At 52.7% G+C, this 23,138-nt stretch overlaps 1 protein-coding gene across 2 annotated transcripts in view; it reads right to left on the bottom strand.

Moving 5' to 3' along the window:
* The window catches only part of SHB (SH2 domain containing adaptor protein B), a 132,072-nt gene that overhangs the window by 22,513 nt on the left and 86,421 nt on the right, over window positions 1-23,138 (bottom strand). Inside the window, exons 4-6 of one of the 2 annotated variants that reach the window (XM_063082212.1) lie at window positions 13,200-13,325; window positions 10,692-10,863; window positions 4,622-4,741 (exon numbers count right to left, since the gene is read on the bottom strand). In XM_063082212.1, the coding sequence (XP_062938282.1) occupies window positions 4,622-4,741; window positions 10,692-10,863; window positions 13,200-13,325 (418 nt within the window). The remainder of the gene's footprint in view (window positions 1-4,621; window positions 4,742-10,691; window positions 10,864-13,199; window positions 13,326-23,138) is intronic. The other variant, XM_063082211.1, reaches the window with a different exon arrangement.

The following is a 23,138-nucleotide window of genomic DNA, read 5'->3' as shown; positions in this document are numbered from 1 at the left end:
AAGAACCCTTTTAATGAGACTTTTCAAGACTTTTCATCCCTTTCCCCGACTGCCTGCCTTTCCAGAGACAGGAAACTGTTAAAATTGGATATTTTCTTGCCAATTTCTAAAGTCTCAAGCCTTTGCTTCCTGAGGCTGGAGAGAGTGTCCCTGGGGCCAGTGGTTGGTGTGGGGTCAGCAGGTCTGCTGGCAGCCAAGGGCCTGCAGCCTGTGAAGTCAGGATGCAGATGGGGAGAGGGAGAGGTCTGCAGACAGAAGGGGATGTGCGAAGTGTTCAAGAGCCATTAGGCAGGATCTCTGAAGATCCGTCACAGGTGGGGGGGTGTCTGCCATGGAGGGGACTCCAAGGTGTGATGGGGTAGGGTATGCAGGTGCCATCTTGGATTGCCATGGGTGAAGGGAGCCTGGGGCCCAGGGAAGATGGGTGGCAGCCTGGGTGGGTGCAGGGATCTGTCTGGTCCCCACAGTGGGAAGAAGTCGCCATCTCTATTGTCCCTGTGGTCAAGTGCTAGCTGGGCTGCCTTAGGTCAATCATGAATCCTCTGGGTCTTGGATTCTTCACCTATAAAGCAAAGGGATTGGACTAAGTGGGCCTTGAGGGTTACTTCCAGGTTTGACATCAGAAGACCTTCTGAGTGTAAGGAATGCTTGGGAGGGGGTGAGAAGACACTAGGCTGGGGTCTGACAGCCTCCACTCAGTCTTGGCTTTGCTACAGACTCAGCAGGTCAGTCAGCTTCCTCTGCTCTCAGGAAGGACCTCTGTAAGTGAAACATCAACGGTCCCATCACCGAGACCTGCCGAGGCGTTTCTGCACCTCCATGGCTTTGCCTGGAACATCCCCTCCATTGAGATGCCCTTCTAGCTGGCAAAGGAATCTGAACAAGATGAGGGAAACAGAACTTCAAAGACTGGAGAGTTTGCAACAGGGGAGAGGGGGTAAGTGCCAGGACTTCCCGTCCTGCTGGGCAGGTTTCTAGCTTCTAGCTGAGATGCCTTCCACACCTGGGGAATACCGGCCTTCTCATTAAGGTTTAAGTGCAGCCTTCTTCCTATAGCTTCTCCTGACCTTCTGTGGCAGTGACTGCCCACCCACATGTCAACCTAGGGCTCCCACAACCCTGAGTGCAGACCTGCATGCAAGGAGGCACAGGCTGACCGTGCTAGATAGTGAGCCCTGCTAGATAGTGAGCCCCTGGAGCCTGGGTTCCCTGCGGCTCTAATGCCCAGTGCCGGGTACAGAGGGCCCTGATAAATACCTGATGAGGGAAGGATGAAAGGGGTGGAGGGCCCTGTCCTCTGAGGCTAGACACCCCCAGATCTTTCCCCACCTTAGAACACCCTCACGGCAGGACCCGAGGCTTTGTTGAAAACGGCCAGAGCCAGAGAACCAGCATAGCTGGAATTCCAGTGTCAATCTGCGCCACGCTCCTGACAGCACAGTGCTTGGGGAATGCCGTCCCCACCCTGCCCCCGCCAGGCAGGCCGGGAGTGTCTGAGGGATTATGTACCTCACACAGTGGCTGGCAAAGCTGGTGCTTGCTCCCAGCAGCCGGCACACTCATTACCAAGGCTCTTCCACTTGTGGTCTAGGTGATTAACACCAGGGTGTTGCTCCATGGCCAGCAGCTGGACTGGCCATCAGGAACTAACTGGGGCTGCTCAGGGAAGCAAGCCCAGCTCCCCAACATTGGGTTTCTTCACAGGAAAGCCAACCAGGTGAGACCACCCCTTTGGCCTTTGGGGGTGGTGATCTAATGCCTCTAGACAAGCGTGCAAAACTCGACCCTCCACTTCCAGCCCCCTTGGGCACAGACCAGTCATCCAAACTACCATTCCTGATAATGAAATCTGACAGGATGGTGCAGAAGTCAGAGCCAGGGCCTGATGGCAGAGGGATCTTGTCAGGGGCCCTGGCATAGACCACTGGGCCGTCTCCCCCTCCACCTACTCCCCTAGCCTGGGAAGAGTGAGTGATCCAGCCAGGGCATGCTAAGGACAAAGGGGGCGCTGAGCCCAGGAAGTAGGAGCAGAGTGGGAATAGCATGAGATAACATTACGTGGCATTGGCTGGGCTGGAGACGCTTTCGGTCTGTCAGCAGGTCCTCCTCCTCACCAGTGCACAGATGGGGACATGAGGCTCAGAGAGGTGGCATCCCTGGCCAAGGCCACAGGCCAGTGAGTGGGGAAGACAGGCGAGAGGCCTGCTCCCACTTTCTCCACTGCTTGCAGCCAGGCCCTCTGGACCTGCAGCCAGTACTGTGAGAACAGGATCAAGGTGCTGTCCATCCCTTGAGTGGTCCTATGATCTAGGGAATGGTACAAACCAGGGATGAAATAGGAATGACACTTGTGGTCCTTCGAGACCCACTTGTGAGACCTGGGCCTGTCTGTAACTGAGGGTTGCACAGGGGATTGAGAAATGGATTCTGCAGGACATAACTAGTCTTATTATGTGTGTAACTGGTTCCAGATTTTACATACTACTCCCTTTTTGGTATCTCAGCCCTGTCACATCCTGGGTACTGAGTGGGCTGCTGCTCCACCACAGGCAGGGCTGCTGGGGTCCCCAGGGGAACCATGTGCCCTGCCAGCTCAGGGGCTCAGTACTTCCCCAGTGAACAGGCAGGAAGCGTGAGTGAGCAGCTTTTGAGGCTCTGGTTTGGCAGGAGTGCTCTGTTCCCTCCTCTTCTGTGTGCTCAATCAGTCCTTTCATGGAGGCCCTGGACGATGGGGATCCCAGGAGGAATGAGATTCACTGACGAACTCAGAGACTGACAGGGGGACAGAGCGACAGCCCGGCATGTCCCAGGGGGTCTTTAGTGTGCTGAGAAAGCCCAGGAGGGAGGACAGGATGCCCAGGTCTGCAGGGAAGACTGGTGACATCTCATCGTGGATGCTACCTGTTTCCTTTACCTCTCACAGCCCAGAAAAACACCACCAAGTATTGTTCATGTGTGCCTGGGTTGCAAGGTTACCTTGGGCAGGGACAGGGGGTGGTAGACTGCACACAGCTGCGGGAGTTGAGGCCCCTGGCCCTGTCAGAATGCCCTGCGGTGTGCACGCTCCCTGCTGCTGCCCTCCCTCAATCCAATTATAGCTCCTCGGGCTGTGGCCACCTCCCGCCCAGCCCAGCTGTGGTTTAGCATACTGAATTGTCCTCAGCTGCCATAACCCACCTGAACCTAGCTGTTGGGTCTGGTGGCAGACAATGAAGCATGTACATGCTAGCAGCTCGGAGATCAGCAACATTCCCACTTTTTGTTTGTCCTGATTGCCCTCCCAGCCGGCTAGAAATTCCCTCTACATTCTCCCTGACCTGGTGGCATTTCCATCTCTGGTTGTACACCCCCAGTGATGGGAGGCTCACTGCCTTGAGGCAGCTTAGGATAGCTCTAATTCTCAATCAGCTCTGTTAGAAAACTTTTCCTCTCATGGATCTGGAATCTGACTGCCCATAACTCCCGAATGACACTGCTCCCTTGGCCCTGATAGTCCTTGAGAGATACGTAGTCCCTGCCATGCCTCTGCACATCGTCCCTTCTCAGTGAGAACTCCCAGGGCCTCTGTGTCCTGTGTCCCAGCCTCTGCTCCATGCCTGCTGCCCTCCCCACTCTGCAATTTTTTACTGTCCCTGCCAGAACAGAGCCTAGCAGACTGGGTGGGGTCAGTCCTGAGCAGAGAGCACAGGCCACTCTGGCCTCCCTTGGCTGCACTGATACCTCTGTCTACACAGCTGGCATACATGTGGGCTCTTCTGACAGCTATAGCCTGGCAGGTCTATTCTCCATCACATGGCCTCTACTAATGGTGAGTGGGATAAGAGGGAGCCAGGCAGAGGCCATGCTGCTCCAGGGGCCTGTGCTGGCTAAAGGGCCTGGGCTCATACCCCGATTATGTCACTAACTCTCTGTGTGTCCTTGGCAAATCTCTCCTTTCTCTGGGCCTCAGTTTTTCTATCTGTAAAGTGCGTTTTGAACAATCTCTTGGGCCCCACCCAGCAAAAGCACTGAATGACGGGAGCACCCGACCAAGAGCCCTCTCCTTATTCCTGGGCCTGCGCGTCCTGACAGCAGTGTCCGTGGGTCAGAAAGACCTGACCGTTTACAATGCAGCCAGAGGTGACAATGCCAGCAGGACTCTTCCAGTTCTTCCCAGCCTTTGTGAGACATACAACAATCCAGAGCATGAGGAAAGGATCATTCTTACAGCGGCAGTGTGAGAGCCAACTGGCCAGTCCCTAGTCCTGGCCTTGCCACTTGAACCAGCCATTTGATTCTGGGCCAGCTGCATCCCCTCTGTGAGCCTCAGTTTCCTCATCTACCAAATGGAGACAGTATGTTCCTTAGCAAAGAAAACTGTGAGATTTGAGAGAGGGATGAGGTATGTTAAGAGCTTCATACGGCCCCTGCCTCGCAGCAGATGTGAAAGCTATTCTTGGTTCGTTAATATAAATCCTAGGAAAAGGCCCCTCCTCTTCTGGGAACTCAGCAATGGCAAACATAAAAACTCCTCTGTATCCCAGGAGAATAAGATCAAATTGAAAAGCCGAGACTTGAAATAATTTGCGCTGGCGAGTTTCCCGGGGGGACGCGGCGGCTGGGGGTACGAGTCTGTACTCACTTCAGGGAGAGGGAGTAGTCATGCTTGCTGGTCTGGCTGTTCCGGACAAGGTAGCTACACTCCTTGCAGAGTCGCAGCAGGTTCTCGGCGTCTCCTCTGCTGATGGCTCCATGATACCATCTGGGGAGAGAGCAGGGAGCAGTCTGAGCCCCCTGGGGACAGGATTCCCCAGCCCTGACACCCTGAGGGAGGCTTGGCGCCCTCAGAGGGCACGGGCTGGTGTCCCAAGTCTCCTTGTGACTAGGCAGGTGTACGCTCATGTTCCTTCATTCAGTAGGCGTTCACCAAGTGCCTGCCGCCTGCCAGATCCTGGGGAGAGAACAGTGAGCAGCCCCAGAGACCCCTCCCTCACGAAGCTTACGCTCCAGTGCAGGAGTCAGACAACAGAGACCCAAGTAAGCGGAGCATGTCACGTGGCGATGGGTGCTGTGGAGATGAGAGACGGGCATGCAGTGGGAGCAGGCACGGGGTAGGCTGCTATTTTAGGCAGGGTGGTCAGGGAAGCTTCTGCAGACAGCGACATTTCAGCACAGACCTGCAGGAGGCAAGGGAGGAAGCCACGGTGCAGCTGGAACACGGCTTGGCTGGCAGGGGTCAGGGCAGCCGGCGCAAAGCCCGAGGCAGGAGACTGCTGGTGTGTTCTGGAAATGGCCAGCGGCCAGTGTGGCTGCAGTGAGGCCCAGGAGGTCCCGAGGTGGCTGGATGGGAGCTATTCTCTGTCTGAGTGACACGGAAGCCACGATGTGTGCCTTTCTGTGACATGTATGGGGCAAGTGGACAGCTCTGGTCACTCAGGAAAGTGGGCAGTTGGGGTGCGGCAGCTGCACCATGCTCCTGCCAGATGACTCTGGCACTGGTTGGGCACGTGGGAATCACAGTGTTGCTGCTTCCGAATGCCATGCATGCCAGAGGGGAGGGGCAGAATCAGAAGGGAGGGCACAGTACAGAGGGCCGAGCCCCAGCCACATTAGGAACACGCATCTTCATGACTTGAAAAGCCAAAGGTAAAATTTGAGTGAAAGAGCAAAGATCCTAACTGCCAGTGAGCGGGCACGCTCAGAACGCACTTTTGTCTGCATCACGGTCTCTGACAGGCAGGGGCAGGTGGAGAGACACGTGACCAGGAAGAGAAGAAGAGAAGCAGAGATGCCGGGTGGGGCAGCGACCAGAGACGCTTCATCCAGGAAGTTGCACGTGGCTGCGCAAGATGCTGAACCCGAGCCTCAGTCTTCTATCTAATTAGAATCACGCCAGCCCCTGGGGGGGGGGGGGGGGGGGCGGGGACGTGTATAGGAAGATGAGACGATGTATAGGAAGAGCTCAGCAGAGCCTGGAATGGGGTGAATTTCAACAAATGGCAGCTGCCAACATCAGCAGAGACAGACAGGCCCTGCAGGGTAATACCCCCATCTATAGCTATTTCAGGCCCCTGCCCATCCATAGGCTGCATTTTAAATTTCCAGGTGCAGGTGGGGATGCTGCCTCCTGGTGCTTGCCTGGGGGTGCCCAGCAAACAGTGTCTCTGAGAGTTCTGCCACTGACATTCTGCTTAGAGAAGAACCCACTTGCCTGTCACTATGCACTTCTTGCCATATACAGGGCAGTGCTCTCAACAGTTAGCGGCAGTGGCTATGTCAAAAGTATAACTGAACAAAAAAATCAGCCTGAGACAATCAAGGACTGGGAAGCAGATATGTGTGTCCCCATCCAATGGGAATAAGACTGGGTGCTGACTCTCTAGGAGGTGGCCATGGAGCTGACATGGAGACCTGCCACTGGAAGAGGTAGCGGGAGACTGCAGACTACAGACCAGCCCTCCTTTCTAAGGTTACATATAAATAAAGAGGAATGTGAAGTTGGGGCATGCATGGGTTGCATAATTAAAACATTTCCAGAGACATGAAGGCCCAAGTTATGCTCAGTAAGAATGCACACTGTAATTGGGAGAAACAGTTAGACAAAGACAGAAATTAAGAATTAACAGATTTGGGAAGACTGTCCTCCGGGAGATTTTGCCTGTTTAACACACCCCCAGTGAGCTGACAAAAACGTTTTATTAGAAAAACAAGTTCCAGCCATCTGAAGCTGAGCTGTCCTTGGGGAAAGGCCTGGAATGGTCCCTGGGGAAGTACTGTTTGTCGTCACCCCTCCCTGAGCACAGGAGCAAGTTGGCTCTAAGAGAAGTGAGGCAGACGGGCCTCTGAGGTCTCTGGATTCTCGTTAAGGGTAATCCCTGGTTGGTAAACAGGATAAGCTGCTAGCTCCTTTCCCGGCTGCTCTGCGTGGAGAGAAAGGCAGGGGACTCAGGGTCAAAGATCAAAGGAGGGAAGGGGCAAAGGGCACTGGATCAGGGGGCTGGGGCCAGCCGCTGGCCAACCTGTCAGCAGGAGGTTGTAGACCAAGAGACAGGCTGGGCTTGGGTGGTCCTGTGGGGGTTTGTGGGCCAACTGGCAGGCCTGTGTAGGTCCTGCCTGGACTGAAAAGAGAATCTAAGCAGGAGGCCATCCTGGGGATGTATTGGAGCTGTGGAGCTGGCTCGTCAGGTCAGAACCAGGGCATTAGGGAGACTCAACCATCACCATTCGTCCCAAATATCACTTAGCTCATCAGGCATTTACACACCACTTACTGTATCCTTGATCCTGTGGGGCTGATTCAGGGAGAGGGAGAGTCAGCAAATAAATACAAGAAACAATTTCAGATAGCGACAAGCACTTTGTAGGAATAAGACAGGGACTGCGGTTGGGGAGGAGGTGGCTACTTTGGAATGAATGGTCAGGGGAGGCCCCTGAGGAGATGACATTTGACCTGAGAATCTGTACCATGAGAAGGAGCCAATCATGGCAAAAGCCAAAGAAAACATCCTCTCTGTGGAGGAAATAGCAAGTGCAAAGGTCCTGAGGTAGGAATGAACTTGGGGGTGTCCACATAGCAGAAAGGTGGCAAGAATGGCCCAAGCACAGTGAGCAGGGGGGTAGTACAGGACAAGGGTGGAGCGGGAAGCAGGGCCCATTTACCTGTGGGCCAAGGAAAGAGGTTGGACTTCATCCTATGCATACTGGAGGAGGGGAATAAGGGCTTTAAATAGATATTACTTGCTTTGAATTATTATTATTATTATTTTTGGTGGCAAGCCAGTATGGAGATCTGAACCCTTGACCTTGGTGTTAATAACACCACACTCCAACCAACTGTGATAACTGGCCAGCCCTACCTCTGGATGATCTTACAGAAGATCAACTGGGCTGTCCTGAAGAGGGGCCGGAGGGGAAGTGGGAGACAAGTCAGGAGGCTACTGCAGTGGTTCAGATGGGAAATGGCCGTGGAGATGGTAGGACCAGACGGATTCTGGTGGTACTTTGGAGGGAGAACTGGCAGAACTTGGTAATGTAGTAGATGCTCGTGTAAAGCAAACAAAGGAATCAAGATGACTACAGGCACGTGGCGTGACCACAACTAGATAGATGTGATGTTGTTTATGCAGGTATAAAAGCAGGGGAGGAACAAGCTTCGAGATCAGGACCCCAGTTTTGAACGTGTTAAGTCTGAGAGGCCCACTCATCAGCCACAGATACGAAGAAGGCAGCTGAATGTGGGAGTCAGGAGTTCTGGGAGGGGTGTGGGCTGGGGCCACACACCTGGGAATCCACCAGGATCCTGGGGGAGAGAGACTACCCAGGGAGAGCATGGAGCTGGACCCTGAGCCCTGGAATGTCCAACCTTCAGGTTAAACAGAGGTGAGATGATAGGAATGGCCAGGGAGGCAGGACAAACACCAGGAGTGGAGAGAGTCCCAGAAGAGGGAGGGGCCAGCTGTGCTGGTGGCCATGGAGGACAGAAGGGAAGCAGGCTGTGGTGAGTGACAGAAGGGGAGGTGGAGGAGGGGGAGATGTGCTGACAGCTCCTTGGAGACACTGTCTTTCATCTGATGGCTATTTATTGAGCTCCTACTATGTGCCAGGCACTGTTCTGAGCACTGGGGATGCAGTGGCGACCAGACAATTCCTGCCCTCACAGAGCTTCTGTTCTCAACAGGGGCAGCAGCTAGAGAGGGATGTCGGGTCAAGGTTATTTTGTTTATTTACTTTGACAAAGGTCATGATATGTTTATACGCTGATGGTAATGATGAAAGGAGGAGGAGTGGTGAGCTGCCTTCAGGAGGCAGGAGGGACAGTTCCTGAGCATTGGAGCAGCTTTTCTGCCATCCCAGGAGGAAAGGCAGGTGGTATGGGTACCCAGGCAGACATATGCCTGCCAATCCTCAGCATCCCCTTCAGGGCCACAGTCCCCACCTACCCTGTGCTGGGGCAGAGGAGCAGTTCGGAATTGAAGGTGCCTCCTCAACTCTGAAGCATCATTAGGCCAGGTGGGGGATTAGGTGATTCTACCTACCTGGTCATCAGGCTCTATGAGAAGTGGGATTTTCCCTAAGCACCCCTCTCAGGGATGAGTCAAGGCTTCTAGAAGGCCAGGATAAGACAGTGGCGGTAGGAAAGCCAGTCATGACTCTGGACTTGGCTGATGGCCCCATTGGGCAGAAATGGGAAAGGGAAGGGATCCCAGTCCCGGGAACTCTGGCTCAGTCCGGGGGTGGGGAGAGGGCAGGCCTGGCCATTGCTGGTCAAGACACACGCTGAACAGCTCCAGGCATTTCTGAACCATACTTTGTTTGTTGATTTAGAAGTACACAGTTTGATCAGAAATAAGCAAAACCTGCCACCCAATCTGTGAGCTGTGAGAAATGATTGACACCGGCTGGGAGCGCCTCCCATCACAAAGGAAGCTGCAGCCTCCCAAGACACCAACACACGCTTAAAAAGGAGGCACATGACATCATTCGGAACACCCTGCATCCTGCTCACCGAGTGAGCATTTCCTGTGAGGGGATGTGCTGCTGGCCATGCCAGGACCAGAGTCCCCAGGTCAAGACTGATACAGGACATGACAGACACAAGGCAGGCTCACGAGGAACCGTGCATGGTGTCGGCTCGTCTCTTGGCCTTACGAAGTCCCTACTGTGTGCCAGGCGTGTGCTAAGGGTGGGGATGAGAGAAGAGTAAGAAGAGAGGGAAGTAGGGGAGATTGCGGGGTCCAGGTCATGAGTTGGGGTGCACCCTGAGCTTGAGTCCTGGCCAAGGCACCCCTCTGGACCCTGATCTCTCATCTATTGCACGTTCGATTGTTAGGCGGCTGATACAACTGAGGGCACCAGCACAAGACCCCATACCTGCTTATCAAGTTCCTTGAGAAGCACATTCTAGTCTAGGTACATGGCATGGTCAGAAACTGAAAAAGCAGTTTGGGTGCAATTCATAGAATGAATGGCAGGCTAGGGAGATGAGACTTTATCCTGGAGGTAATGGGGAGCCACTGAAGGTTTCAGAGCAGAGCAGTGAGATGACAATCACAACCAAGGGGAAGAGCAGTGAAAGGCCTGGCCCAGAACAGTGCCAGGGGCAGTGAGAGGGAAAGGGGTATGAGATTTTGGGGATAACAGAGAGGGACTTGGCCACTGACCAGAGGTGGTCAATCTCTGGGGGAAGAGGCTAAGAAAACCTAAATTAAGAGAGTAAAGTCCTATCCTAACTAATACCACTGATATGGAGCAAAACATCACTGCAGTTGAAATAATCTAATCTGCACTGAGTTTTACAGTTAGGAAATAGGATTTAGTTTATTCTGAGCCTTTTAAGAATTCATTTGCTGCTCAATGAAATTAGAAACTAGGACGTGAAAATAACGGTGAACTGTGTAGATGATTTTGTTGTCCCTCCTGCTGGCCACTGAAGGTAAGGGTGGTGACATAGTGTTGAGAGAAAACGCACGGGCCAGGAGTCAGGAGATGCCCCTTCTGATCCTGGGTCTGCCACTGACTCGGGGGTGGCCTCGACCTCCATGGGCCTCAGCCTGCCCATCTACACGAAGGGGAAGTGAGGTCAGGCTGAGAGCCCCCTGGAGCTTTCGTGTGCTCTCAGTCTGTGCCTTTTTCAAGGAAGATGAAGAAAATGAAGGCAAGAGCAGTGACTGGGTGCACCGAGGGGAGGTTGGCTGGGCTTCCTCAGAACTCACATTTGCTTCTCCAGCGGGACGGCAGGGTCCACTCTTTCTCCCAGGATCCCACAGAATTCGGGGCTCCCATGTTTGATGGGCTTGAAGCCCCCTCCGGGAGCACGAAGCTGGCGCCGCCGGTCCCGTGAAGGCGAGGGGGATGACTGCCGCTTCTCGCTGCCGTTAAACTGGGCTGTGGGGGGGAGGGGGGAGAGAGAGAGAGGAAGGTGCACGGTTACCCAGAGTTTGGCCCACGGAGTGTCTAGGTGGTGCACGACAGGGGCAATATTCCACTGTCCCAGCTGGCACCTTACCTCTGCAGGAGGAAGAGTTGCAGGCAATGAAAAACCGTGACTCCCAAAATTTTGGCTTCCTGAGAGGAGACCCAAGTGCTGTCAAAGCCAGATGGTGTGTCTGAGGGGCTGGTTGAGTCTCCAGAAGCCACTGAGCTTTGCCTTATTCCCACAGGAATCTCCCAGCAACCCTTAGCAAGGGAGGCATGGCACGCCCACAGGGGCTCCATCCTCCGGACAAGGTCCTCCTACTGTGCCCAAAACCTGCCTCCAAGTGGCTCCTTTCCTCCTCTCATCCCGCCTGGGGCCAAATTGGCCACCATCTGCCCCCTTTCTCCTGAGACAAACCTATAGCGTTCCCCTTGGGGTTCATGTAGCAGCCCCCATGTTGCTCCTTTTCATTCATACCCTCCGGCATGGGCCCCAGGCACAGCCAGCCCTGTCCTGGACCTAGCAGCCAGGTGAGGCTGAGCAGTGCACAGCACAGGGGGACGGGCCCTCCCATGTGCCTTTCTCCCTGCCCCGGGCCTGTGGGAGCATCATTCACACCCATGGGTTTGGGGAGGATGCCCCTTGAGGACAGGACCCTGGAGATACCCCACAACAAGCAGGAAATACTGAGCTAAAACTGGAGTTGCCAGAAGGGTTCCAGGAGACCAGCTAGTCCACCTTGCAAGTTATCTCTCTGGGCCTCAGTCTTCTTCTCTGAAAGATAGGAATAATGACGGCGCCTACCTCACAGGGATTAAATCAGGTGACGCATATAGAGATCTTAGCAGAGTGGCTGGCATGTGTCCACACTCAATCTATGTTATAAATATTCACTTTCATTAGCATCATGTCTGCTCAATGCAGGCATGGTACTAGGCACTTCAACAAGCTACCAAACTGACCTGAGCTCCTCTCCTAAGCCTGCCAGTGACTGACTGTGTGCTGTGGCTAAGTTGCTCAACCTCTCTTGAGCTCCCATTTCCTGCCTCACCAGGCTGCTGTGAAGACTGATGAGAGAATACACCCCAGGGCCAGCACACAGGGGGATGAGTAAACCAGGCCCAGGCCTGCAGAACAAGGTCCCTGAAGCTGAGTCCAGCTGCAGGTCCACCAACACATGTCTTTGGCTGAGCCCACTGAGGCACAAGTCTCCCTTCTAACTGGAAAGCATGGATGTGGTGAGCCACCCTGACCCCAGACACACGGCAATCAACCCAAAAGGTGGTGGTGACACCCCATCCCTGACTGTGGCAACGTGCTGTCTACTGAGATCGAGGAATGTGAATGAACCTGTTCTTTGTCTCAGCCACTGAGCAATCGCCTCCACCAGGGACCACAAGTATTTCTGTCCCTCTAAGACACTCTTTCTCCATTAACCACTACAAAAAAATAGCCGGAAAGGAGGTTCCTGCCAATGGAAAATTCCACAGACTATCATGACTGCAGAGCATGTGGCCAGCCTGTTTACCCCAGCAATGTTTTATTTTTAATGAGGAATAGATGAATTTTAGAACACTTTTGTTATGGGAAAACAGGGCTGTGATGTATGAGGGGTCTTTAAAAAGTTCGTGGAAGAATCTGTATTATCTTTTAATTCAATGTTTCCACAAACTTTTTGAAGTACCTTTGAAGATTTGTCCATCCACCTGGGACACTCCTAAACACTGCTGTCCAGGTGTTCAAGGCAGAGCGTGAGAGAAAGAGGAGGGGGAAGGCTGCGGGTTGCAGCTGAGCCCTGGAGGGATGGGGCTGGCATTATCCAGGAGGGAAAGATTCACCCACGACTTAATTAAGCTTTGTGAGAGAGCAGGATGGAGCCAAACCCCAACCTGGAGATGCCCACAGCTCGTGATGCCCAGCTGGCAGTGTGGAGGCGGGACAGCGGGAGGACTCGCTGGGGGCATCTGCTGTCCTTTCCAGCCACAGGTCTGCCTGTCCCGTGTCCAACCACACACACAGATGGCAATGACCAAGGCCCTCCGGGGGAACAGGTCCTGGGGTGGGGTGTGTGAGAAAGCCCTTTCCTATCCAGCTGACGAGGGGGGTGTTCATGGTGGTGCTGGTGGTAGGGGGTGAAGCACACATGTCACAGGCATCTACCTCCCCCTTGGCCTCCCAGCAGCCTCCTGCTGAAGCCACCAGCCCTCACTACAACAGGTCAAATGGGGTCTGCGTTCTTGGCGGGGGGTGGTGGGGGCGGGGAGAGAAGAAGAAGAGATGAAGCAGCTTTGGTCTGAGCACCTACCTTGCAGAGCACTCGATGGGTGACTTTGGGCAGGAGTGGCCACTGGGGCAGGAGTGGCCACTGGGATGGGATAGACAGGTGAGGGCCAGGTCACCGAGCCCCTTTCTGAAGAGCTTAGACTTGATCCTACAAATGGGGATAACCAGAGAATGACATTCTCAGATTAGGTTTTAGGGACTTCTCTGACTGCTGATGGAGGGTGGTTTTGGGGGCAACCCCAGAGGTGGGGTGACCAGTTAGAGGAAGGGGAGGCTGAACCCCTCAGTGACGGGAGGGATGTAGGGGTGACTCGAACAGCACTTGCCTGCCCGTGGGGGTGGGTCAGGGAGCACAGGCTGGCATGCACTTCCCCACAGTGCCTCCCCTCTGCTAACTTTCCCATCGTCAGGGCACAGAGGAAGCAGCTCAGCCGGCCTCCTGGCATGGGAAGGAGGTGAAGCTGGAGACGAGGTTCTAGGCTTAGTTCTCCCACATGCTCAGGAGAAGGAGGGACCAGAGGAACTGTAAGTCACTTTTACCCCTGACATCCTGGGGCTGCACTGGCTAAAATCAAGATTTGGGAATTTCTGCCAATATAAAATCCCACACAGACCTCCTGCCACAGAAGGTGAGAAGAGAGGCATGGACCATGGAACACAGTCGGCAGAAGGAAGCTGAGCAATTCAGCACAGCCTATGAGGCTCTCTGGGACATGGCTGCTTATCCAGCCTCTTCTCCTGATTCCACTTACGCGCTGAGGAGCCACCTCTTCCAGGGAGCCTTCCCTGACTGCACCTCCTCCCAAGACTCATGTCGATCTCAGCCCATGGCACCCTAATTGCCATTGTCCTCTTCCGGTTCCCTGTGAGCCCCTTGAGGACAGGAGCTGCACCATATGTCTCCCCCCCCCCCCATGCCTAGCACAGTTCCTGCAACAAAATAGGTGCTCAAGCAATGACTAAATGAAGAAACTTAATGAGCTGCTGCTTTGCTTTATTGGGAAAAAGTATCATTTTTCATACCAGATAAATTGGATAAAACCTAATAACATCCTAGTCAACTCTGTAACTCCCCACGGAATTAATTTATACATTCACTGGCAAGCTTAATTTAAACTATAGCCATATAGTTTAGAGAGAACAGGTGGTGATGAATGACAGGCTTAATTAGGCAAATCATTTCACCTAAAATACAAATATACTAACTCCAAATGCAGTAATTCGGCAGTAAAAGAAAAAAATTTAAAAACAAAAGCTTTGAGCACAATTGCTTTCCTTCCTTCTAATTAAGTTTCTCTTTAATCTGCAATTTAACATGGCAATTCTTTTAATTTAGTGATTTTTCCACAAAAGATAAAGACACAATCCCTCAAAAGGATATCTGCACTTAAGAGAAAAAATATGCTACCCCCATGAGTAGTTAGAATGACAGAACCTAATTAATTCCACCTATAGGCAATTAAAAATGGAAGTCAGAGTCCTGCAGGAGGGAAATGAGACTCAGAGCGTGTAGGACGAGGCACTGGGGGCCTTTCTGACTTTGGCTCTGATGATGGGGACCAGAATCCTGGTGGTGGTGGGAGAGGTGGCCTGGTTAATGTCCTCCAGGGCTCAGCCAGCCACCTTTGTCTCAACCCAAATGTCTTTCCAAAAGTTCTGGCTTGGTGAAAGGCCTCATCCTGTAAGACCCAGCTCATGTGCCTCCCACCTTCGGGAAGGCTTTCCTGGTCCTCCTCTGACTGGTCTCCGAAGCTGGTGTTCCCCTTTGCACTTGTATTACAGACTTTATACCCATGAGTCCTGAAGTTTGGTCGCTGCCAACGACAGAAGACATTAAGTGTAGCCTTCCTGATAACCCTGCCATTAGGGGAGGGAACGGAGGTTGAGGCAGGGTGAGGAAAAACTCCAGGTCCTTAAGTCAAGCAGCAGGCGAGGTCTGAGCCCAGGACTGTGGGTCTGCAGGGTTGGGCTCACCCCACCCTCAGGTCTTCCTTCTCCACAAGAACCCCCAAGGTGGGCCTGGCAGGAGCTGTGCCTCAATCCTCTGGCCTCCCTATGGTGTATTCCACCTCTAGGCCTGGAATTACCACTTTTCTGTTCCATCTGATGACATCCAGAAACTGATGATGTCCAGAGGCTGATTATATCCAGAAGCCTCCGACATCTGGCACAGGTACCAGCCCCTCCACAAAGCTTCCTCGATCCTGCCTGCAGAGAACCAGCTTCTGCCCCTTCGTGCTCTCAGCTCTTGGCACTTTGTCTGGGGCTCCAGGGGTGCCACTCTTCCCAGACAGTCTGGGTGGTCTGTGGGCACAGCAACTGGGGCTGACTTTCTCTTTGCCCTCTCCAGTCTCTTGTCTGCCCCTAAACTCACTGCAGTTCCTAGCATGGGAAGTGTACTTAAAAAAAAAAACTTTGCTTAGGCGAAATAACTGTATTCCTTCAGGGTCCATCTCCTTTCTGTCCACTGTTTAGAGTTGGCCGGAGAGAGCAACCTCCAAAAAGCCCATGGACCTCTAAAGCACAGCTTCTCAGGCTTACAAACCCTCGGTGGCTCTCCAGTGCCCTGGGACAAAGGAAAAACTCATTCCAGCATTCAAGATCCTCAAAGACTTGGCTCCAACCTGACCTTCTAGTTGAATCTTCCCCTACAAAACCCCTCTGAGTTCCACATCCATCCAGTGTCTGCCTTTAGGCCTGTACTTTGGCTGTATATACCTTCACTATCTCCGTGCGCAAAAATCCCAGCTATTCTTCAAAGCTCAGCTCCAATGCTGCCTCCTTGCCCTAGACCCCCAGGTGGAATTCCTTTCTCTTCTTCTGAGCCCCTGAGTAGCTTGTCTGCACCACAGTCGTTGCACTGGCCTCTATACTAAAAGTGAGGTACGTAGGTGTCTTCTCAGAACCAGATGGACACTCTACAGAGATGGGGCCTTGTGCCTCAGTCTCCCCTGACAATCCCTGAGGTCGGCATGCAGCTGGCTCCAATGAGTAGTCCATGGGTTGAAACAGGCTAGGGAACACAGGAACTGCAGTAGCTCAGCATCATGGAAAGGGTGAGGACTTGGGAGCTAGGAAGACCTGGGTTTGATTCATCCTCTGCCATTACTAACTGTGTGACTTTGGGCATGTTTCTAAACCTCTCTGAGCCTTAGCTGCCTCACCTGCAATCCAGGGCTGACACCACCTACATATGAAGGATTGTGGAGGTGGCCAGTAGCAGAAGATGTAGCAAGGTCCAGGCAGGCACGCTGTAAGTAGCAGACCCCACCCCACAGTCACATCCATGCTCAGAACAATTCCCTTTCGTATACTCAAGGGGATAAATCAGAAATAACCTTTTTCCTCAACTCTTGCTAGAATTCCTAAGTTGGAAACTCCAAGAGGACAGGACATTTTATGGTCTTGTTCAAGGCTGAATCCACATCACCTAGAACAGTGCCTGAAGTACAGCAGATGCTCGATATGTTGAATGAATGACTCTCCACCCAGCTCAGCAGGACTATCAAACCTCCATTCATCAATCCAGAAAGGGAACTTAGGAGCTAGACTGCCTCCTCAAATTATTACAGTTTTGAAAAGGGCTGACTCTTTAGTGCTTCCTGTGCATGGGCAGGCACTGCAGAGGACCTTACGTGCACGTTCTCCTCTAATCGCCAAGGCAAACCTGTGAGGTCAGTGCTATTACTGTCCACGTTTACAGACGAGGCCTGGTGTGGGCAGGTACCTCACCCAAGCTCACAGCAGCAGGCTGCCAAGCTGGGCAGTGTGGCCTCCAGCCCTTGAGCCCTCTGCTTTGGGATTCTGGGCTGGAGAGAAGAGTTGACGACCTGCTAGACATCCTCCTATCCTCACCCCTGACAAAAGGTGTGGGTGGTGGCTCCTGAGATAGGGGTCATTTAAGAGAACTGGAAAGGAGCAACAGGGTCCCAGGGTCCTCAGGCCCAGGTAAGGCCAGCGCTGTTCTCCGTGTTCAGCCTGTCCTGCTGCTTTTTGACAGGCGTGGAGTCTACGACCCTCCCAGTCCTCCAGGACAGGATGGTGTCACCTTTAAGCAGAGGCAATGAGACTTAAATGATTAAAAACATGACACCGTGTGCAAAAGTGGTTTGCAAGGAAGCTGTCTGTGAATGAGTCAGAAATGAATATGGCCACATTTGTAAACCATCTAGGGGCCTAGAGACTGTTCCGGACCTGGTGTTTCCTCACGGATGTCCTATTACTCTGGAAAGACAAGGGTACAGAGGCAGAGCAAGGCGCCCAAGGCACCCCTTGCACGCAGGCCTTGGCGTGGGTTTCTGCACGCTGCCAACAGCCAGGTGGGACTCCGAGTGTGTCTGTGAGGGGGAAAAGGGGTGAGGGTGAAGGGCGGGGGTGGAGGGCACAGAAGGGGCCCCTTGGAGGGGGTGAGGTGGGGAGACTGTGCATTGGTTTGGGAGGTGGGGTAGACTACATGACCCCTGAAGTCTAAGAAAACACCATAAACTTCCACAACAACCCACAAACACTTGCAGAAAAACTAAAACTCTAAAACTCTATTCCCATGATGATGGGCACCTATTGTTTCAGCTTTCCAGACACACATCACTTCATCTGATCCTCACCAACACGTAGTGAGGAAAATATTAGAATTTCCATTTTACAGATGGAGAAATGGAGGCCCAGAGAGGCAAGGCCCCTTGTTCCCTCCAGTTCAAGAGTGTGCCTGATGAGCGTAGGCTCTCCCTTCAGGTAGGCTGTAAGAACGGCAGCCCAGCAGATGTTTGCTTTGCATTTCCAGGATCGCCAACAAGAAGCCTCTGTGTTCACCTCGCAGACACACACAGGCCCCAGGGCACTGTGCTGCCACCCTGCGTGGGAAGTGCCCAAGAACAGAGGTCCTCATTGTGAGGGGAGGCGGCCAGGGGCTCCCCACAAAGCAGGCGCCGGGACGCTGCCTGGGTTCCAGCAACCCTGTCCTAGCATGTCCACCAAGTCTGGGATGGGGAAGACAGGCCTGGCAGGAAGGGGCATGCCGTTGTCCTCTGATTTTTGATCCCACAAAGGAAATGTGGGCATCACTGCTGGGTACAAAGACCCCCCCTAAGGTCTGCTGCTTGGCTACAGGAAATTAAGGATAAATCCTGTGAAAATGATTAAGTAACCCAGACGCAGAGGCCTCCACAGCTGCCAACGCAAGCCAGCCTTACAGAGGGCTGGAAAAGGGACTAACTTGTCCAAAGTCAACAGCTAGACTTGAACTTGGACTTGAACCCAGGTCTCTGGAATCCTGGAGGCTCTTCACAAGTTCAGCACAAATCCTGTTGACAATGCAATCTGTTCTCAAAAACAGCAGTAGTAACAACAGTGACACCAAAAGCCAGTGTCTACTGAGCACTCACTGTGTCCCCAACTCTCAGCACCTAGGGCCGCCCCCATTTTATGGATAAGGAAACAGAGGCAACTTGCCCCACATTACCCAGCTAGCAAGTGGCAGCACGGGGCTTTAAATCCAGATCCCCTGGCCCCAGCACCTGAGTTTCTTCCTGAGCTCCGGGCCATGCCCACCTGTGAGACATACTTGGGGCCCACTCACATCTGATGCAGTGTCTGTGACACAACGCAGATGCCACAGACTCTTATTTGAAATCCTAGAGCCTGAGAAAGTGACTTTCCCCCCATCCACATGCTGACGACCTACATGGAGCAGGCTGAGCAATTGTGGAAATGAGTCTCCCATTCACTTAAATCTTTAAATCCATGCCCAAAGTCCCAGCCCCAGCCCAGCACTGTGTTTCCGCCACTGGCCGCTGCAGAGGGCAGCGAGGGAAGGCGAGGAGAGACAGGAGGGGACGAGCCAGGGGCTGGCCACAAACATGGCTCTCACAGGGCTGCCTGCCACCAGCCGGCACACCAGTCTCCCCACTCCAATGTGGCACCAGACTCACGGCACTCCTCAGACAGGCAGGGGACATACAGCTTCTCACTGGGAGTTCAGACTAGAGGCGGCAACCACAGCAGTTAACACTCAAAAACGCCCTCCCCCTGCAGGTCTTAGCCTCACCTGGGGAGGAAGCAGGTATACAGCATACATGATAGAGAAATCATCTCTGTGCGCAGGCCACAGGATTATGTGTGTATTCTAGTGCCCCAAAGGCAACCTGGGTTTGGTTTTCCTTCCACTTCATTGACTCAATAATTCAACAAATATCTGAGTGCTCATTCTGTGCCAGACAACGAGCTAGGTGGGGACCCAGGTGTGAACACGGCAGGCAGGGTCTCCTACTCACGGAGCTTAAAAATCTCCATCTACATGAAGGTCTTCGACCTGCTAAGCAGAGGAGCAAAGATATTCTACCAAATCTTTGCTTTTTTCTCCCACACAAGGAGACAAAGGCACTTGAAGGAACATTTCTATCAATATAATTAGCAGATGAACCAAAGCTATTAAATGTTAATATTTTCCTTTTTGAGGTTACTAAATGAATTCATTCATATGTCAGATAGGAAAACCAACTGGAAAAACCTGTCCCTCAGTAACATATTAGCCAAAGGAAGGGAGTGATCCCAGCTCTTTCATTGAAACCCCCCTTTTCTCGGCAGACCTGCTGTTCACATGTGTTAAACATTAATTACAACTGTTACTCATTACATAGCAAAAAGCTCCTGATACAAACACAATTGTTAATTTCCTTGCAGGCCCAAGGCATTCTGGGAAGCTAAGCAGGCGGTAGGAGGCGCTACAGCAGCCTGAGGGGAGCCAGTTGTGAGGGGCGGCGTGTAGCTGGATCGGATGGGTGGTGGTGGTCAGGCCCAAGATTCCCCGAGGAACCCTCTGCAGAGGCCGGGCCTGTTGATTCTGAGCACACAGGATGAGTCACAGGCTCGGGGGGGAACAGTAAGTGCAGAGCAGTGTCCGACACACACAACGTTGGCATCACATGCCTCAGAGTGCTTGCGTCTGAGGGGGACCGTGACATGTCTCGAGGTCAACATGGAGAGGGCACAACTGTTTCTGCCCCAACAATTCAAGCCACGTCACACCAGTACAAGGTGAAGGCAATGTTCAAACCGACCCTTTCCACTCTCAAGATGTTAACGCAGCAGCAGAGAGAGCAAGTGCTTTGTAGTTATACTGACCTGAGTTCACTGCTATGTGACTGTGGGCAAGCCGGTCACTCTCTCTGAACCTCAGTATTGTCATGTGTGTGATGACAATGAAATAACACCCACCTGGCAGGGCTTCATAGGGTTAACCCACATCGGGTTCATAACTGGTGCACAGTAAATGGTAATTTCCTGTCCTTCCTCTATTCCCCCTTACCTTAATAGGATTATTTTAAATTAGCCAATTGAGCTGGCTCAGAGATGACTCACAATTGTTTAGGAAAAGAGGAGGCTGGATTGAGTGAACTCTACAGCATTAGTACCCCGCTAGCTCACAGTGTGTATTTGGTGGTAGGAGCACAGAGGGGCCCCAACCCAACCTGGGGTGGGAAAGGGTCTGGTCGTGTCAGGGAGGCTTCCTGGAGGAGGTGACATTGATACCACCTGAGCCGAGCTGTGACAGCTCCCTAACTCCACCTCCACCCCACACCTAATACCTAGTATGTAGTCAGTAAGTTCTAGGTTCTCAAAGTGGGGTCTGCAGATCAGCAGCATGAGAATCACCTGGGAACTTGTGCAGACTCTCATGCCTCACCCCTGGACCTACTGAATCAGGAAGTGAGGGTGCGACCCAGCAATCTGTAACACTCCTCCAGGTGGTTCCCATGCACACACAAGTTTGAGACCCACTGCTCCAGGTGAACCAACCAATCCACAAACATGTCATACCTAGGATGGGGAGAAAGGCAGGGGGGACCAGTGGTCCAGTCCTCGTGAGGGACTGAATATAGAATGAGGAACCAGGTGACTCGTGGCGAGAACTGTTGCTGGAATTGAGATTTAAGAATTCCCACAAAACTGCTGCTTTCCAAGCCGTCTCTGCTTCTCATTGACAGGCATAATTGGGAATGGGCTTTGTAAATGGGTCCTCTGTGGCCATTAAGTACCTCTTTATGCAGTACTGTTTCTATGTTAAATTAAATTTTATTTAATACAGCAAGCTTTCCCTGCACACAAGTAATAATACTTATATGCATGACCCTTCAGGGCTTACAATATCTTCTTATCCAGATCTTTTCCCTTGATCATCACAGAGATCCAGTGTGACAAGAGTTGTGAACATCCCCATTTTACAGATGGGAAAACTAAGGCTCAGAAAGAATGAACAGGGTGTCTGAGTTCCCAGAGTTGGTGAGTGTGGAGCCAGTAAGTGAACTTGAGATTCTCTGACTCCTACTGCCCCATCGGTCCCAACATACAAGACACTGTCCTAAACTTTCTAAGACAGAAAAACCTGCCAAGGAGCTAGTAGAGAAGACAGACAAGTGCCCAAGATATGCTGAGCACCATTTGAATCACGTGTCTTCCACCTTTGCTGGGAGGCAGGCCTGTTGCTGGCTGAGCCAAGGACACTGCCTGAAAAATAACTTCAGTGGAGATAAGTCTTCAGACGGGGAGTTGGGGAGTAGCAAATGAGATGATTTTGTTTCTAAGAAAGGTCTTAAGGGTGCCCTTCACACACTCTCCTGCTGTCTGGCTGTTTGATCAAGCTCTCCTCCAATTACTTCTCACACACAATTGCAAATTATTAAAGACATAGCTGTTAACTCTACTCACTGGATTAAAAGGAAACACAGATCTATCCTGTGTGCATGGTCTGCACTGGCTCTGCCATGAGGTCTATAGCAGTTCCTTTCCCTTCTCTGGACCTCAGTTGCCCAAGAAGGACAAGAGGGAGTAGGACTCTGTGGTGTGTGGGCCCCTCCCTGTGCCAAGTGGCGACACAGCACGCCCAACCTGTGGGATGGTGCTGGTCACCCCAAGCAGGCGTGAACCTCCAAACCTGGTCTACAGAATCTCAGATGGAAACATTCCAGATGGGAACACACATCTGGTAGCGTATGGCACCATCTGCAGATGTGGGAGAAACTGGTTCAAGGGAGATGAAAGGTGTGTGGCACTCCATGTGGCTGTGGGAGGTTGAGGGCCCCAACCATGTTTCATGTGTCATTTTGGTTAGAGAGGCCAGATATCCCACTGGGTGAGGGTGTGGGCTCTGGAGTCAGACCTAGCAGTTCAAATGCTGGTTCTGCCGCTGACCAGCTGTGGGCTCCTGGGCAAATTCTTTCTTCTCTTCGGACCTTAGCTTCTTTATCTGTAAAAGGAGGAAACTAACCTCCTGGAGGATGGTTGTGCAGAATAAACAAGACAATGCACACAGAAAGTGTGCAGTAAATGCCAGCACTTTCTTGATGTGATGCCCTTTAGCCTCACCAAGACCTCTGCAGTAGGGACTATAGGTCTCACTTCCCAGGTGAGGGAATTGAGGCTCCCAGAACAGGTTCAATCCTTGTCCTTGCGTTGGCCCTTCAGCAATATGAAGACACCAAATCTGTGCCACCCCCACCCCAGTCTGCTTCTCCAGGTTCTCCACCCCAGCTCCTTGGCCCCTGCCTGGGGGCCCTTCCCTATGTGGCCACCTTCTGTGCAGGCTCCATCTCTCCATGTTGCGATCTGTGCTGCAAAGCCCATGGGCTGATCAGAAGCCACATCAACGTGCACCACCCCCAATACAGTGTGACATCATCTGAGGCTCCTTGTCCCCTTCCCTAGGCTGGGGAGGGAGCACTACACAGGTCTCATGTGGGCCCAGAGCTACATCTGGGGCGTACAGGGCAGGCAAGCCATTTCTAGATCTACTTGCTAGCCTCGCAATTTGTTGTTGTAAAGACTCCCAGGAGGTGATTCAAAGCGGGCCAGGAACAGAGTCCAACCAGCCCTGGAAGGCAGGTGTCTGCTGGGTGGGAGGGGGCTGACAGCTTGAGGGAAGCCACACCACCTCTCCAGGGACAGTGGGGACAGTAGGAGTGCAGCC

The sequence above is a fragment of the Cynocephalus volans genome, chromosome 17, assembly GCF_027409185.1.
Source record: "Cynocephalus volans isolate mCynVol1 chromosome 17, mCynVol1.pri, whole genome shotgun sequence".
In the NCBI taxonomy this organism is placed as follows: Eukaryota; Metazoa; Chordata; class Mammalia; order Dermoptera; family Cynocephalidae; genus Cynocephalus; species Cynocephalus volans.
The sequence above is the reverse complement of the archived record's forward strand: the minus strand, read 5'-3'. Positions and strand labels throughout refer to the sequence as shown.